This window comes from Ischnura elegans, assembly GCF_921293095.1.
Source record: "Ischnura elegans chromosome 13 unlocalized genomic scaffold, ioIscEleg1.1 SUPER_13_unloc_1, whole genome shotgun sequence".
NCBI classification, from domain to species: domain Eukaryota; kingdom Metazoa; phylum Arthropoda; class Insecta; order Odonata; family Coenagrionidae; genus Ischnura; species Ischnura elegans.
Window position 1 is genome coordinate 16,932,759 of NW_025791657.1, and position 15,805 is coordinate 16,948,563.

Genomic DNA, 15,805 nt, shown 5'->3' on the forward strand with positions numbered 1-15,805 from the left:
AAAATAATTTTCTGTCCGTCTGTGAAATGAAAAAAAAATTCATGCAAGTTCCCATTTCTTGGGTAACAGTAATGGATTTTGATTTTGTTAATTTCAAAACCATTCATACTTTTGCAGTCTCTGCTATGATGTTAAAAGGTTAGAATAGACTTGAAGAGTAAGATTTGTGATTTACCACTGAAAGTTCGAAGACTGCTGCATGTTTAACTGTAATGCATGTTGTGTCAGGATGAGTAATTCATTATATCTATTGCTTTGAGAGCAGTCATTATGTTTCTTCTCCAATTATATTTTTGCAATTATCCAATTTTTACAATTATTGATTGGTTTAAACATTCGTGTGGTGTATTTTCTGAGTTTTACAGAAATTCATTCTGGAGAAATTCAAAGTTCCAAGAATAGTTTGAGTTGTTTGGGTACTTTCAGAAAACGGGTAAATCATTTGAGAAAAGTCAGTGAAATTGAAAATTTTATATTAGTGTAATAACTGAAAAGCTGTAAACTTTGTAATCCATACCTTTTTCAGATTATGTCTACAAATGGACAAAATTAGAAAATGAAGTAGACTGTCTCAAGGCCTGGTTACACGGTACAATAGAATGTGCAAGATTCTGTACATTTTTCTGAATGGTTTTCTGAACAGATTCTTGTACTTTCTCATGGACAAGATCCACGAGTAGGTGGTTACACGGTTCATTTTTTCGGACATTTTTTCGTGCATTTTAAATGCGCAACAAGTTACTTCAACTTCAAATATAAACCAATTGGGAACATGCAAACCTTTTTAAAAGTACTAGAACAATAAGATACTTACCTCAAATGTACTTGCCGAAAATTTCGCGGATGAATAATGTTTTATAGCTGAGATATGTGTCATTAAAAATAATCTTCATCGACTGTTTGAAAACACGTGACGGAGCGTGCGCACGTTACATTACGGCATGGTATCCACTGATGACAGGCCTAGGAAGTGGATAGAAAAACTGTCTATGTGGGGCCTCAAACGCATATTTAACGTCGAACTTCGGAATTGTGAATATTTTTGGTTGCCAATAAGGCGTTGTTGAAATAAATAAAGGCGATTGTTTGCGGAGCTTTGGAAAGATTAAATCCAAATAAGTTGATTGCAGATTGTGATCTACGTTACACACCTACATCATTTGCTTAATGCAGTAAGTGTATTGCAGCATGGACCTTCAATAGAAAAACGTGTGAAAACCATATAAATCTTGTATCCCATAAAACCATATAAAGTGCTCCGTCGTCTAGTACCTCTATTTACTCGCCGGAGAAGTTTTTTGCTTGTGTTCGAAAAGACAAAAATATGAGGAATAAGTGGTTAATGATTAACAGAATGGAGTCAAATACATTATCTATATTGTCAAAGGGATATCCTCAACGTAAGTACACTTAAATAATTGTTACCGCAGGATTTTATCAAGTTACTTATTTCACTTTGGAAACAACTCTATAAATGTACCTATCATTCTACCCATTGTAGGATCAAATTATAAGGAAAGTAAATGTTTACGAGAATAAATACTGATTACGATTAAACCACGGAGAAAAATAAGGGATGTAAGGGGCGGCCGGCCTCTCGTCGAAAGGAGCCTCTAACAAGGAATATTCACGAAGTATCTTTCGCCGATATCGTTCAAATTTTGTTGGATAGTAGTGTTCCATAATAAAAGCTCATTTTAAAATTTTCTCGTGTCCTTAAGCCTTGTGATATAAAAAACAGGACACAATAAAGGCAGTTGAATTTTAGTCTTGAAAGCGAGTGGATCGTGATTTCCCTCCATCCTTCCCCTGTGAATCGGCGGTGAATCGGCGCACGCTACAGGAATATACTAGAAATATGAGACTTTTGGCAAGGTAAATTCAATATTTATTACTGCGATGCCCATAGCGTTCGCTGCATGTCAGCACCTAAAATTTCGACTCGTTTTGCAGTCGGTCTTGATTAAAAAACAGGAACTCAAGTAAATACAGTGTAAATAGTACTTGAAACTTATTTCTTTGCCTATCACAGGCTTTTTTATGACCTTTTAACGATCATTTGGATCTCATTCTTGGACAATTCTCGCGGTTCATTCATTGATGGCCTTTCCATCTGATCCTTCCTTTTACCGATCCCCTTTTCTTGTGTTCCATTCTTTCACTACCCATAGCCAATCAGTGAGATATCCAAGTCAAGCAAGATTATATCAAATCGAAATAACTATCGGGGCCGTACGTAAACAAAGAAGTCGCAATAACAAGCCAGATGAAATGAATGTGTCGTTATCGTAGTCTGCCACCAGGTGACTCTGAGTTCTAATTGTATGATTGTCTGAACGAAATTAGAGGAGGCGTACAGAAATTCATACATTCTTACATTTTGCGTGGTTACACGGTGCATTTTCGCGTTCATTCTGAGATTCAGACATCCTCACATTTTCTTGTACATTCTCATGTACCGTGTAACCAGGCCTTAATAACTTTCACTTATGGCATGATCATGATTGTGGACAAGATTTGGTGTTCTATGAGGAATGTATCCCCACTTCTTTGCAGAACATGTGAAGAGAATTGTGATAATTTTTTTCCATAAACAATGGCCACTTCCAAGGAATGAGTGTCATTGGCTGTAAACTTATCAATAACAGTTGGCAATTATATCTGTGGCATTTGATGTGCCTGTTAAAAATCATACTCATTGAAATTGAAGAGCCACAAAATATTTTCGATAATTATGTAAAGAAGTGTTATATGGGTTTACTGTGCTCCTGTAATGTAGGAAAATTCTTAATATTTTTATAGGTATCCATCAGAAATGCCACAAAATAGAATCACTGTTATTGTTGAAAAGTGAACAAGTTAGCATAAGTTGGTTTTATCCAGAATATTCAACTTATGATAATGCATTTGCCATTTTTTATTTGAACGTTTAGGATATAAAAATAAGACATTTCCTCACTTTTTAACCTTTCAAATGAGCAAATCCTTTAAGGCCTCTTATTCCATTTTAAATGAGCAATCATTACCCAGAAATGAGATAAGTATTGAGGTATGCTTTCTTTGGTAAAATTAGAAAAGGATTTTAATAAACAAATATTATAGATACTTTTCACTTCCCTTTACATTTTGTCTATATAGCACCTTAACTAATGATCAAACAAAGTAGCTACCTTTCTATAATTAAAAACATATGTCATTCAAACATCATCTAGGTGTCATGTCAGCAAGTTTTAGGTTTCATATCAAACTGTGATAATGTTAATGTGAGAATCTTCCTCAGGGCTTCCAGCTCCTGAGAGATCGCAGAGGAAAGCATCATCAGCTTCATACCTGCTGGCTTTAAGAGATGTGAGGACTGATCAAAGTTATGGCCGTCTTCCCCCCTCAAACGCAGTGACACTCATTCAGTCCAATTCTGGAGCATATCATACAGAGGAAGGAAGGAATGTGATTGATAAAGACTTGGAAAAATGTGGTGCTTTTCATGACGATATGGTAAAATTGTGATTATTTCCTAGTGATGGACAGTCTTATACGAAAGACATCCAAGCATCTAAAATCATTGGAGATGGAACCAGAAAGAGTTTTGTTGGGGTTGGTTGTGATGCACCAGATACCACAGATACCCTTGGATGTATCGAAAGCAGAGAAAAAGCAGACAGTGGCAATGAGGCAGTCATGGGAGAAAAGGAAGAGATTAGTAATTACTCAATCAAAAATCCAGGGAATAGTTGCAGATCAAACGAAAGTTCATATCATTTCCTCAGCACTAGAGATGGAGTCAACTCCAAAGATGAGGTCAGCAAACACCTACAAACTAATCCTGGTGCCAGAAATTTAGATGGTTATGTTCAATTGTCAGAGGGACAAGATGAGTCCATCAAAGCCATTGTATCAAATGAAGAAAGTTATACTTCCTGTCAATATACATCCTCCAACAATATGGGAGGGATGAAGATGAAAAGGAAAGGGATGAGGAAAAAAGGAAATGGGCCTATTAGAGAGAATTCTGGAAGTATGGGGGAGAGGGAGAGTCTGAGGAAAAATAGGGAAATTAGTACTGTTGATACGAAACTGTCCCCACAAAATTTATCGTTGAAGTCACATTCTTGTTTTGGAGACCGCCACGATCAACCATGCGGGAGCTCAATGGAGAGAGTTTACTCGTGCAGTGTGTGCACTGAAACTTTCACTCAAAGAAGAAATTTCAGTGAGCACATGCTAACGCACACAAGAGATGAACTATCTCACTATCTCATTATCAGATCTTATTCATGCGAAATGTGTGATAAGTGCTTCTCTAGAAAAGATAAACTAAATGAACACATGCGGACCCACAGACGAGGGAAACCGTATTCATGTGATGTTTGCCGCAAATCCTTCTCTACAAAGAGCTTACTCGTCATACACTGTCGTATACACACAGGAGAGAGACCATTTTCATGCAGCATTTGCTGCAAGTCTTTCAATCAAAGTGCTCACCTCACCCAACACAAGCGTACACACAACGGAGAAAAGCCGTACTCATGTAATGTCTGCAGCAAGACTTTCGCTCGGAGGCGCAACCTGAACGAACACATGCCAATCCACACAGGTGAGAAGCCTTTTTCTTGTGATGTTTGCAGTAAACCCTTCTCTAATAAGAGACGGCTCGTCGTACACTGTCGTACGCACTCGGGAGAGAAACCTTATGCATGCAGCATTTGCTGCAAGTCTTTCTATCATAGATGGGACATCACCAAACACATGCGCACACACAGCGGGGAAAAACCTTTTTCTTGTGAAGTTTGCAGTAAGTCTTTCTCTAGAAAGAAACAGCTCGTAGAGCACTGTCGAATACACACAGGGGAGAGCCCTTTTTCATGCAGCATTTGCTGCAAGTCTTCCAATGAATGTTCTCACCTCATCCAACACCAACGTACACACAACGGGGAAAAGCCGTATTCATGTAATATCTGCAGCAAGTCTTTTGCCAAGAGGTTCACTCTGGACGAACACATGCGAATCCACACAGGTGAGAAGCCTTTTTCTTGTGAAGTTTGCAGTAAAACCTTCTCTAGAAAGAACGTCCTGGTCACACACTCCCGTATACACAGCGGAGACAGACCGTTTTCATGCAGCATTTGCTGCAAGTCTTTCAATCAAAGTTCTAACCTCATCCAACACAAACGTACACACAACGGGGAAAAGCCGTATTCATGTAATGTCTGCAGCAGGTCTTTTGCCAAGAGATTCACCCTGGACGAGCACATGCGAATCCACACTGGCGAGAAGCCCTATTCTTGTGATGTTTGCAGTAAGTCCTTCTCTACAAAGAAGCAGCTCGTCGTACACTGTCGCACGCACTCGGGAGAGAGACGTTTTTCATGCAGCATATGCCGCAAGTCTTTCTATCAGAGATATGACCTCACCATTCACATGTACACGCACAACGGAGAAAAGCCGTATTCGTGTAATGTCTGCAGTAAGGCTTTCATTTGGAAGGGCCTCCTGGACGAACACATGCAAACCCACACAGGAGAAAAACGTTTTTCTTGTGAAGTTTGCAGTAAGTCTTTCAATAGAAAGAAACATCTCGCAAAACACTGTCGTACGCACACAGGAGAGAGACCTTATGCATGCAGCATTTGCTGCAAGTCCTTCAATCAAAGTTCTCACCTCATCCAACACAAGCGTACACACAACGGGGAAAAGCCGTACTCATGTAATGTCTGCAGCGAGTCTTTCGCTCGGAGGTGCAGCCTGCGCGAACACGTGCGAATCCACACAGGTGAGAAGCCTTTTTCTTGTGAAGTTTGCGGTAAGTCTTTCTCTGGAAAGAGCAACTTCGTCTTGCACTGTCGTACACACACAGGAGAGAGACCTTATGCATGCAGCATTTGCTGCAAGTCCTTCAATCAAAGTTCTGACCTCACCAAACACAGACGTATACATACAGGGGAAAAGCCTTATTCATGCAACATATGCTCTAAGCGTTTCCCTCAAAGTAGTAACCTCACCGAACACATGCATACACACACGGCAGCGACACCCTTTTCATGTGATGTCTGCAACAAGTCTTTCGCTCAGAGGCGCAGCCTGCACGAACACGTGCGAATCCACACAGGCGAGAAGCCTTTTTCATGTGAAATTTGCAGTAAGTCCTTCTCTACAAAGAGACAGCTCCTCACACACTGTCGCACGCACTCGGGAGAGAAACCTTATGCATGCAGCATTTGCTGCAAGTCTTTCTGTCAGAGTTCTGACCTCATCAGACACAAACGTACACATACAGGGGAAAAGCCGTACTCATGTAATATCTGCAGCAAGGCTTTCGCTCGGAAGGGCCACCTAAACGTACACATGCGAACCCACACAGGAGAAAAACCTTTTTCTTGTGAAGTTTGCAGTAAGTCTTTCTCTACAAAGAAGCAGCTCGTAATACACTGCCGTATACACACAGGATAGAGAACTTTTTCATGTAGCCTTTACTACAAGTCTTTCTATCAGAGTTGTGACCTCATCAAAAACAAACGTATGCATACAGGGGAAAAGCCTTTTTCGTGCAACATATATCTACATTGTAGCCGTTGCCGTTTGGCTAGGTACATTTACGAGGTAGGGAAGGCTTGCGTAAATTATGAAGGGTCGAATAAATATTGTAAAGTGTTTTTTTAATGTTATGTAAATGCTCATGTAATTTTGTGTGAATGTGTGTGTGAATGTAAAGTGATGAATGAATGACCAGATTCTGTATTTTTCCGTCCCCCATCCCTCCCACAATTCTCCCGTCTACGAAGTGGAAAGTTCCGGTGCCTACGTGATACGTAGCATGTTTCTCCCCATCCCACTGTGAAGCCGAAACACCTGCGTACGGAGATGATGAAATCCTCCAACCCTGCCCTCCACAGAAACCACCCCCCCCCCCCTCCCCTACGGAAGAATAGCCGAAAAAACCCGGTGCCCGGGGTTTTTCCATCCACCCATCCCCCTCCCAGAAAGTGGCTATATAAGCGACATGCGGACGACCTGCAAAAAGGATTCTGCTGGAGAGATCGGCCGAAGGCTCTGCTTGTCGAGGTACCAGAGAAAGAAAGGAAGGCAGTCCAACGTGGAAAAAGACGCGAGTATTAAACGGCGGTGACTTTGGAAAGAGGAGATAAGACGGAATCTTCCTAGCACGCGCAGCAGAAGACGTCAACCCACGGCGCCAACACAGGAATTCTCTCATCCCACAACGATACTAGTCGCAGTATCGAGCCAGCCTTGGAAATCTTCTCCACCAGCAGACCAGCGAGTGTGATAAGTACTCTAGCCACCAATATCCCCAAATTTTCAACAGAATCAGAAGAGCCCCCCTCCCCATTTCCCTCTCTATTCCATTCAAGAGAAGAAGAACAGTGATATTTTCCCGTACATTTTTTTATATTTTTTTTTAAGTTCCCCCGTGTCCCCGTGTGTGTGTGAATGATTAATGGTAGTTTGTAGGACAAGATATTATTGGAAATTGGCGTTTGTCATTTTTCAAGCATTTTTATAATATTTCACGCCAACAATTGTATTCAAGGTTTATTTTCTTTTCTGTCATTTATTAATTGATTTTATTAGGTTCATAACTGGTCAGTAGCAGTAATTTAATTTGTGTTATTCAAAGAGTTATTCATTTATGTATTTTGTGGAGAAATTCCTATTTAAAGTGATCATTAAACGTGTTGTTGGAATTGTAAACTGTTACGTAAGCCTTCATTATTTCGTACGCGCCAGCCTCCATTCAGCAAGTGAACCTACCCCAACTTATCTTTCCATTTCTTTCCCCCTCCTTCCCTTTCCCCTAGCCATCGAACCGCGACCCGCTCACCTTGAGCAATCCCTCCAAACTATCCTCCCCCACCCCCTTAGAAAGTGGAACCCAGTCGGACGGAGTGCGGACGGGTGGGTTACAATATATATAACTCGCAATATATATCTCGCCAAACACATGCGTACACAGCTAGGGGACAACCTTAGGGGACACACGGGAGAGAAACACTACTCATGTGATGTTTGGAATAAGTCTTTCTCTAGAAAGACCAGCTTCGTCATGCACTGTCGTACACACACAGGATAGATACCTTTTTCCTGTAGCATTTGCTACAAGTCTTACTATCAGAGATCTATCCTCACCATTCACATGCGCACACACCATGGAAAAGCCGTATTCATTCAATGTCTGCAGGAAATCTTTCCCTCGGAGGTATGACCTGGACGATCACATGCGAATCCACACGGGAGAGAAGCCTTTTTCATGCGATGTTTGCAATAAGACTTTCCCTAGAAAGAATAACGTCGTCATACACTGTCGTACACACACGGGACAGAGACAATTTTCGTGCAACATTTGCTGCAAGTCTTACTATCAGAGTTGTTACCTCATCTAACACAAGCGTACACGTACCAGGGAAAAGTCTTAATCCTGTAATTTATGCTGAAAGTCCAACCTTGACAGGCACTAGCAACCACACTGGTTGCTTTCCATTCATTGACACACGTCGACACAAGTCGACTTGCGTCGCGGTTTTCGTGTTCCATTCTGTGTGTGTCGCCGACTGTTGTGATACCAGTCAACAAACGGTAACGCACAGAAATTGGAGAGTTATAAACAGTTACTGCAACGACACTAGTCGACGCGTGAGTCGCATGAATGGAAAACCTCACTCATGATACATTTGCTGCAAGCTTTCTCTCTGAGATATTGCATTGACTGTCAAATGCCATCTCAATTATTGTAATGTTTTGGTGGTGTTATTAATAAGCGTTAATTTGCCTTCAAGATCATTGCTCTTGATTGTCTGGAGGATTGGTTTCATTGAAATCTTATGCTAGCTTCGTTAATGATAAAGTATTTGTGAACATCAAACATGACAATGTTTGATATCCTAATACATAAATTCTGGCATTCTTTCAACTGTAATAAGTAATCCCTTTTCTGTAATTGCAGAACATTACCATTCATATAACACATTTGAAACATAAACCTGACACATCCTTTCTATATTTCTGTTATTTTTTCACTGTTCCTCATAAATGCATTCCTCTGTTAATATCATTTTGATAATTAAATATGATTGATGTATGAAGAAAAAATTAATAAACTGATCTGCATGATGGTTGATGCACCTACATTCCTTCAAGCAGCTCAATTATGATTTATTCGTATGTTTAAATTTGCTTCAACATCAATATGCAGTGACCGGTTTCAATCATATGGCAATAATCTCCATGGTCTAATAATATTGGCAGTCATTGTTGGGGCTCAAACTTGTGATCTCTGAAAAATGTAGTGTGTGTCTACTTCCGGCGAGTTACCGACAATGCCCTGGTTAATGTGTTCTAATGATAGGCATGAACCAGCTGACTTTTCTGAAGTGATTAAGTATAATGTGTATCATTTGCATGTTCACCTTTCCATTGCTTGAACTATGACTCCCGGTGATTTTATCTAGAATAAAATATTTTTACATCATAAAAATGACAAATTCATAGTGACCTCTCGTCACGGGTCAAGGGGAGAATGGGAGGGATTGGGGTGGACAAGAAAAGGGAAAGGGTTTTTTTTTCTTTGGGAGAGGAATGGGGAGGGGGGCGCGGAAAGGGAAGGGAACGTATGAGTGATCTCTTGGTGATCGGTGCGCTTGAAAGAACGAGAGCCTTCTACAAATTCTTGGTTTAACACAAATTTAATGAAAATAACAAATAATGGAAGTACATAATCATACATCAGACTACCGCTTCCTTGCGGGTGTATGCGAGAATTCAACTTAATATAACATTAAAAGAAAATTGAGTAAATTAGTGAAACGACTAATTCTCGCCTGATTGATTTTATCAGTTCATTTTGCACCATCTGATCGCAAAGTTAGATAGCAGTATAATCACAAGGAAAACGTACCCTATCCTTACATACTAATACACACATATACACTCGAACACCGGGGGAGGGGGAATCGGGACAGAGTAAAGATTGGGGGGGGCTCTTCTGCACTGAATGGGGAGAGACAGCTTTGGGGATCAGTTAGGGGTTCGTAGACGACACTGGTCCGGGATCTTCTTACATCTTGTGAGAAGGGGAATCGTCTTATTTCGAGGTTGGGGTGGGGGTTTTGGTACTTATCGGATCCGGGTCATGTCCACGCCGAGAGCTGAGTTCTTGCTTTTTTTGCGGCTCCTGGTGCGGGATTTTGCCTTCCTCCGTGTCTCCTTGGTGGGATAGCGCGTGACGGCTTTTCTTTGTCGACGGAAAATTACCTCCTGTCGCGCATCAACTTAGCCTGTCCACCCGCGCCACTTCCCGGCGAATCTCCTCCGGCTGCGTATCTCGCTGGCAACACTTCAATAAAAACAAGAAACCAGGCCGACTTCTTCCTCCAGCTTTGCACTCTCACGCCCCGCGTGACCCGTCTTATTCTCTCCTTTCTGTTATTTTTTCTCCCGGCGGCCAAAAACGCAGGGTTTTTATCCCCCGAAAGTCGATGTGGTGTACCTGGGGTGGGGGAGGATGTCTTCGTCGTTGCACATGTCGGGGACTCGGGAAGCGGGGATTGAAGGGGGAGGTGGGGATGAATCGCGCTCACTGCTCACTCGCATACCGGGGCAATCCACACACGCACATAAATACAAAAGAAAAATGAACCTCCACTTGACTACGAGGTAAGGCTCTCCCTCTCTCAACACGTCCGTTCCACCCGCAATGTGACCGGGCAAACGGCCTCGGTTACAATATATTTTGTATAAAGTCAAGGGAAGATAAACGAAATATGGTTTCCATGTGAAGTAATGAAACTTTTTCTAAAGCAACATCATAAAAAATATTTAAAGCACAAAAGTCAGATATTTTAAAGCTACAATTAAGTGAATTATCATAAATTTATATATGCAATCCCTGCGGCACTTATAACAGATGTGCACTGTGTGCTACCATTTCCTCTCCTAGCATTATGCAATCCGTATCCTGGTAAGTGAAGCTTACATGAAGAATTCAAGTTATGTAGGCAAATTACTTAACTATGAGGTGTCACATTATTGGTTGCTCTACCGGCTTTGAAAATGTGACGTACAAGGTACATGGTTTACAACATGTTGTGGATGACTGTTGGGTGCATGGACCATTTGAAAAATTCAGTGCTTACTCCAACCAAATTATTTACTTCGTGATAAGTGTAAGTTTGGCAAAATGAAGGACCGTCACAACTTACCTTTAGGTTTGGAGGGACCCAGCTATTATGTAGATTGGAAGGGATCGTGGATAGCAATAGCTCCACCAGACAAATGTGTTGTCATGAGTGATGGCAGTGCAGTTATTGTAATTATCATTGCCAAGAAAAAGAATTTGCTTGGTGGGTGAAATTTTCACCAAAGTTAACGACGCCTACACTTCACCTGCTCCTTCAGGAAATGTTGGTGTTTTTGTAGGCAGTGGTTTAGGGAGCTCAGAAACATTGTTACTAGCTGACGTTCTAGTGAAAATGATGATGCTTCCACTATATCCTCTTCCTGAATGTGAGAAATTCTACCTTGCTGAATTGGTCTCATAGTGTATGCTTTTGTTGTATGGTATGTTTACTACGCTATTATGAACATTAGTCCCAGTATGCAATAGTTTTAATTTGAACATAATATTTTATTAATCAATTTTTTTCACTCTTTCAGGATGTCCAGCAAATAGTGAAATTTCTCCCACACACAATGCAATGGGGATACAATGTGTTAACCGTGCAGGTAGCTCCCTCATCTTGGATGAGGCTCGACCTAAACTAAATAGTTTGTCACTACCCCAGGGACATCTATAATTGGGTAGCTCTCTCTCGGGCAATTAAGAATGCATCTCCACCTTGTGATGGGTGGGATGTAATCGATGTGAAATTCTGATAGGGAACTGTTGTCTGTCTCGTTCGAATGTCAATAACTCACCACAATTTATTTTTGACATTGTGTATTCACAATTCCTTCCTTTCATCAACCATGGTGACGATGAAAATTCCTCTTCCAGAAACTCTTAAAGAAGCCATTGCCATTGAGCAAAAAATGGCCGCGTGTGATGACACTGACTTGGGAGGCATTCTTAAAAGCGGAAATGTGTCATTTTGGGAAAAGGAGAAGAACTCCAAAGAATTGAAGATATCCCAATGAGAGCTCGTCCGAGGTAGATGATTAAGAGGATTATGCCATACCCGAACCACCGTCACCTGGTAAATATTAGCATTTTTCGTGAGATTCTCCTGCTCTGGCTAGTAGACACGTACATGTAATATGAAAACAATTTTTTTCGCAGATGTATGGGTAAAACAATATCCCCGCCAACAATCCCCAACGACGGGCCAACAGAGCATTACAGTCGGGCCTTCGCATTTCAAACCATTTTCCAACAATGTATCGTTGGCCCTTTCAAATTCTTTTAACTGATTACACAAATGTTGTCATTTTACCGGCATTTATCATTTGTTAGAATAAAATTTTAATTGATTCAGCATCTCACACGATATATAACTGGAGGACAGAATAACCTTTGTCTTAAATACAAATAGATATGAACACCTTCTCTTGATATGCAAGGGATTAAATTTGCTTTATCTATTTTATCCATTAAATAATTAACCCTTCCACCATAAGGAATCATACCTATGCCCTTGGTGTGGTAGGGAGGCTGATGTTAGCATTTACAACTTACTGGTGTAGAAAAAATGAAGTGTTATGTAAATCAGATTGACATTAAATACATTAATAACCAATGAAATTGGAAAAAATATACAAAATACTCTAAATATTCTGAGGAATTTCTCCTTACACTCTCTCAAACTGATAAATCCAAATTTTCACTGGAGGCACGATCACAAACAGGCAGGGATGGGCAAGCAAGATACCCGAGTTTGAGGAGCTCTAGCAACGAAGCAATCAATTTCAATGCAACAAAAAGCATACGGAAGTGAATGTATCTCCTTGCTGTAACAAGCACAAAAAAATCTTCGTCTCTATAGTGTTTCTAGTTCTTAATTTTTTCTCAGAAACGTGCCGGTTTTTTGCGCGTAAAATCAAGTTGTCCAAATGTGAGCGCTTGGAATTACCATAGTTTTTGTTCCTATAAATTACAATCTTGATGTAAAAAGCCACATCTATTATTAACAGTTAGCCAAAAACAAATTGTTAATACCACTAAAATTAACGGATTTATTGTATACAACGCAAACCTATGCTAACTTCAAAACCAGCGGGTCAATTGAAAATTGATTGGTACTGTTGTCTTCCGTAGAATGTTATTAATACATTTACGTAGATTGTACACGTTGAATTGCAGCAGTAAAACAAAACTAATAAACAGGCAGTGAACTGACAGCGCACTGTCCTCCACCTGTTAACTGGCTGTGGTCCAACAAGTAAGGAGCAGAGAAACCCGCCTCCGTAACCTCCTCCTCCTCCGGGAGAGAATAGTCCAAGTAATATTAGCCTCTTGGTGCAGCTTGGCTTCCGAGTTTCCCTCAGCGCCGATCCGTCTTTCTACGACAGTTGCGCCGGCGTTGTTGCAGGCGTGTTCATGTTTGGAGTGTCGGATGCAGATTTTTTGCAGTCTCATATAAGGCTTGATTATGGCAAGGTGCGGAAAGTTGTGGCAATTGCCTGGTTTGGGGAAGTTTCTTCCAGACGTTGGAGAGCGAGTAGTTGTCCTCTCTGTTGAAGTTTGGCGTTTTGGCTATTTCGATAGCCTCTTTAATCATTTGGGGAAATTATTGCTTCCCTCTGGTGATGAGTTTAGAATTTCCGAAGTACACCTTGTGCATTGGCCCTCCCCATACATACTCGGCGATGACGGATAAACGAACTTATCTATTCTTGGCTGCTCTTTCATTCTGCATTTCAAGGCTCGTGATGTTTGGCCACGACTATCCGCAAGAGCACTCGACTTGGTATATTTGCCTTTGTATCTGAATGGCACTTGGCCTTTCATATGGTGTCGGCTGTCTTCTTGACACAGGATTCTTGTAAAACACGATGTAGTCACACACTTGTGACTATGCCGTGTTTTGCAAGAATCCTCGCACCTTTTTCCGATGTCTCGGATACGTAGAGCCTTGAAATGCAGAATGAAAACACAACGGCCCACCAAAAATAGACAATTTCGTTTATCCGCCATCGCGAAGCACGAACAAGTTTCACTTCGAAAACGCTGAACGCTATGAAATTTTGGAAGACAAGTGGTTCCTGAACTGGCCGCTTTCAGACGCTGATGATGTGTGCGTCAATTTTTTCCGCCACTATACCTATCTTCAAAACTTTATCGCAGGTAACCATTAAACCCTCTCGGGCAGTCTCCTCCCGGACATCAGAATGGGGGACTACTTTTACCTCCGGAATGTTTTACCTTAGGGAATTCCATCGTGAATGATTTTTTAACGTTGGAGAGACAGCAACTCCTCGGGATAATAATGTGGTTGTTTCCCCTTGCTTTCCTCATCGCAGCACTACAGCCGTTCACGTAAATGTTCTCACGCCTGCAGTGAAATGAGTGTCGCTGTACTGACCACCGTGGCCTCTACCTTTATTCATTTGAAGATGAGCTGCTGCCTTCTCCCCCAGGTGATCCAAGGCGTAATTAGAAGCCTCCCATCGCCAAATCACGGCATTTCCTAAGGCTTTATGTATTATTTAGTTGGCCTATCTTGCCCAGGGACTGACTCACACCAGCTCGAAGCACTGCCCCCTTTTCCCCATGACTGCTTATTCGACTTATAAACTTGCTTATATCACAGCTAAACATGACTAAATTTTGACACAACATCTTCATCTCCGTCGGACGCAGTCGGTAGCTTTAAACCTTTAACTGGGGGAGCGTCAAATTTTTCTACCACTGTGTGCGGGACATGAGCAGGGAAGATATTTTTCCGTCGACCCCGGGCGTGTGCCTAGCAGGTGGTGGACCCTCGTAATCTGGGAGTGCTCACCCTATCCCCTCACGACAGACCACGAATTTAAATTTCCTTGGTAATTACGCGGGGACGGAATACCCACCACCGATAGGACAAGGAGGAGAGACCAGTGCATTCAAATAAGTTTCCCTGGCTAATGTACAACAGCAAGATAAATAAATTCTTAGGAAATGCAAGGATTCGTTGTAATTATTTCATCGTGAACGCGCCGCGCAGAGCAGGGAGCTCTTTCTCTCTCGGAGAAGGGATAATCCGGGCAGCGCTCCCCGTGGTGAGGTATCTAGTCCTCGAAAGACGTCTTTTTAATCTCTACCACTATACCCTTTTTCCGAACTGATGGCGGCTGGGTTGAAAATAGCAAGTAGCCATCCAGAAGCGCTGGCCCTTCCATCTCTCCCTTCTCCTCCATCCCCTTCCATTTTCCCCTCCATCCGGCCGACCGGCGTTGCCAGACTTGGGAATAACGGTACTTTCGGGGGCGACAGAAGATTCTCGGACGAACGCTGTGCGGTCTCCACGGATTCGAGTTGGCAACACTGCGAGCTGGAGAGCGATCAGCACTGCACGGAGTTTGGAGAGAGACTGCGGGCTCCTCCACACTTTCTACTGTCGCTCTTCTGTAATTGGCTAAAAGAGTGGGTGGGTTTCCAGCAAGCTCACGGTCAGCCGCCGTCAGTTCCGAAAAAGGGTATAGGTTTGGCCGAGTTCAAGCAACCGCGGAAAGGACGGCATTGAAATCTTAAGATAAGGCTGCCAGTGGCGAGAAATTTGGTCAAATGTGGAAACACGTTCTCCCCGTACTCACCATGCAGACAATTTAAAAACGTTTCCGCAGCCTAAGGGATAACCCATTAGAGCATAGCTTCCGACTC

The 15,805-nt window shown here is 41.8% G+C and overlaps 2 protein-coding genes across 3 annotated transcripts in view; both read left to right on the plus strand.

Moving 5' to 3' along the window:
- LOC124172206 overlaps window positions 1–3,511 on the plus strand; it is a 47,147-nt gene extending 43,636 nt beyond the window's left edge. For both annotated transcript variants that reach the window (XM_046551628.1, XM_046551630.1), the window contains one exon: window positions 3,281–3,511. In XM_046551628.1, the coding sequence (XP_046407584.1) occupies window positions 3,281–3,507 (227 nt within the window). In that variant the 3' untranslated portion in view covers window positions 3,508–3,511. The remainder of the gene's footprint in view (window positions 1–3,280) is intronic.
- Window positions 3,511–6,566, plus strand: LOC124172200 (zinc finger protein 271-like). The gene has a single exon (XM_046551620.1). It carries the CDS (start codon window positions 3,679–3,681, stop codon window positions 6,445–6,447), a length of 2,769 nt encoding a protein of 922 aa, XP_046407576.1. The 5' UTR covers window positions 3,511–3,678; the 3' UTR covers window positions 6,448–6,566.
- The last annotated feature ends 9,239 nt before the right edge of the window (window positions 6,567–15,805 follow it).